This window comes from Mus caroli, chromosome 5, assembly GCF_900094665.2.
Source record: "Mus caroli chromosome 5, CAROLI_EIJ_v1.1, whole genome shotgun sequence".
Classification (NCBI taxonomy): domain Eukaryota; kingdom Metazoa; phylum Chordata; class Mammalia; order Rodentia; family Muridae; genus Mus; species Mus caroli.
In genome coordinates this window covers 58092443-58094133 of record NC_034574.1, presented here as the reverse complement: position 1 = coordinate 58094133, position 1691 = coordinate 58092443, and the positions used below count along the sequence as shown (strand labels likewise).

The 1691-nt window shown below is 47.3% G+C and overlaps 1 protein-coding gene across 1 annotated transcript; it reads right to left on the bottom strand.

Annotated features, from left to right (window-relative positions):
- Nucleotides 1-300: 300 nt before the first annotated feature.
- Nucleotides 301-1136, bottom strand: LOC110295305 (type III endosome membrane protein TEMP). Its single transcript, XM_021163822.2, has one exon. The coding sequence runs from the start codon at nucleotides 1016-1018 to the stop codon at nucleotides 686-688; it is 333 nt and encodes a 110-aa protein (XP_021019481.1). The 5' UTR covers nucleotides 1019-1136; the 3' UTR covers nucleotides 301-685.
- Nucleotides 1137-1691: the final 555 nt, after the last annotated feature.

The following is a 1691-nucleotide window of genomic DNA, read 5'->3' as shown; positions in this document are numbered from 1 at the left end:
AGTCCCAGAGGTTGACTTCTGACCTCTGAACATGTATCATACAGTGTGATCGGCATGAATACACACACACACACACACACACACACACAAATCATTATAATTAATAATAACAACATTACAATTTTAAAAATATTAAATAAACACCATTGAATGAGCAGCAGCAGCCATAGTGAACACAGACAGATATCGCTTGACTCCCTAAGAGGTTCCCACCTAATTAACCTATCTTTGTTTTGTTTTTCTTTTTTTTTTATGCTAATCCAAAATGAAAATAGATTTATTAATTACTGTGAAAATATATTATAACCAAGTCATATACTTTATTGATAAGAAAAATTTTTCGGTAAGAAATTTGGCACGGTCTTCTCCTACTGGGACATATGTGAAATCCCAGAACTTGTTGGTCAAGGCAGCCCAAGAAGGGGGTAAAGTAGGGAGTGGGGGAGGGGGGTAAAGAAAGAAACTCAAGAGGCCTGCTCAGGCCTGTCAGGCTGTATCCTGGGACAGCAGGGAGCCATGGAGAGTTAATGAGAAACAGAATTGTCACTTTAGCGACCGACCAGTGTCAGAAAACAAGCTCCTGGTCAAGCTTTAGATACTAGCAAGAACTCTGACCCTGAGACTTGAGGAGTCACTCACTGTCTTTAAACTGCCAGGCATGGAGGGAAGTGTCCAAAGATGGAGCTCAGAGAGAGAAGTGGTCCCGGCTTCCTGTCGTCTCCATCTCACCAGCCCCAGGCTGAATGTAATTGTCCTCGATGAAGCCATCATCATCCTCATCTTCACCCACCTGTGGGCGGTTCCCACCCCCTGCTCCGGACAGTGGGCGATGCCTGTAGCTGGCATGGTATCGGCGGCAGAGGTGGCACTTGGCAGCGAGCGCGATGAGAATGGAGAGGACCACCGCCCCCAGCACAACCCCTACCAGCACAGGCCATGCCCGGCCCCCGGTGCCCAGTCCAGGGGCCTCGGTTGATGCATTGGTGGCCCCTGAGAAAGTTGTGTTTCCTCCAATCATGGATAGACCTGATGTAGGTGAGCCTTGGCCTCTGCCAGAAAAAGTCCTGGCTCCAGAGACACCACAGGCTCCAGGTTCCCCCGGGGGCACAAGCCCTGGAACAGTGGCTGGCTGGGTCTGTTTTGTTTTTCAAGACAGGTTTTCTCTGTGTAGCCCTGGCCGCCCTAGAATGCATTCTGTAGACCAGGCTGACCTACCTGCCACTGCTTCCTGAGTGCTGGTATCAAAGATGTATTCCACCACCACCTGGCTTTCAATAAACCCATCTTAAGCTGATCACAGCAAGTTGAAAGAACAGTGGATTCGCTTAACCTGCCAAACCGCGAAGCAACACAGTCCTCCACATAGGTCACTGCATAGCAATGCAGAGAAGATCCCCTGGCCTGCCACCAGCACCAGTTGAGATTAAAATCTGAAATTTAATTTCTACGGAGTGTGCATCCTTTTTATACCACTGTAAACTGTATTATTAGTCATGGTTCTCTAGAGTCATAGAATGAATTATTGAATGAATATCTTTATATATACAGAAAGGGGATTTATTAGAGTGACTTACGGGCCTCAGAAAGCCTGAGGATCCAGTAGTTGCTCAGTTCATGTGGCTGAGTGTCTCAGCTGGTCTTCAGTATACACTGGAATCCCGAATGCTGTAATGCCAGTCCAGGAATGGGCT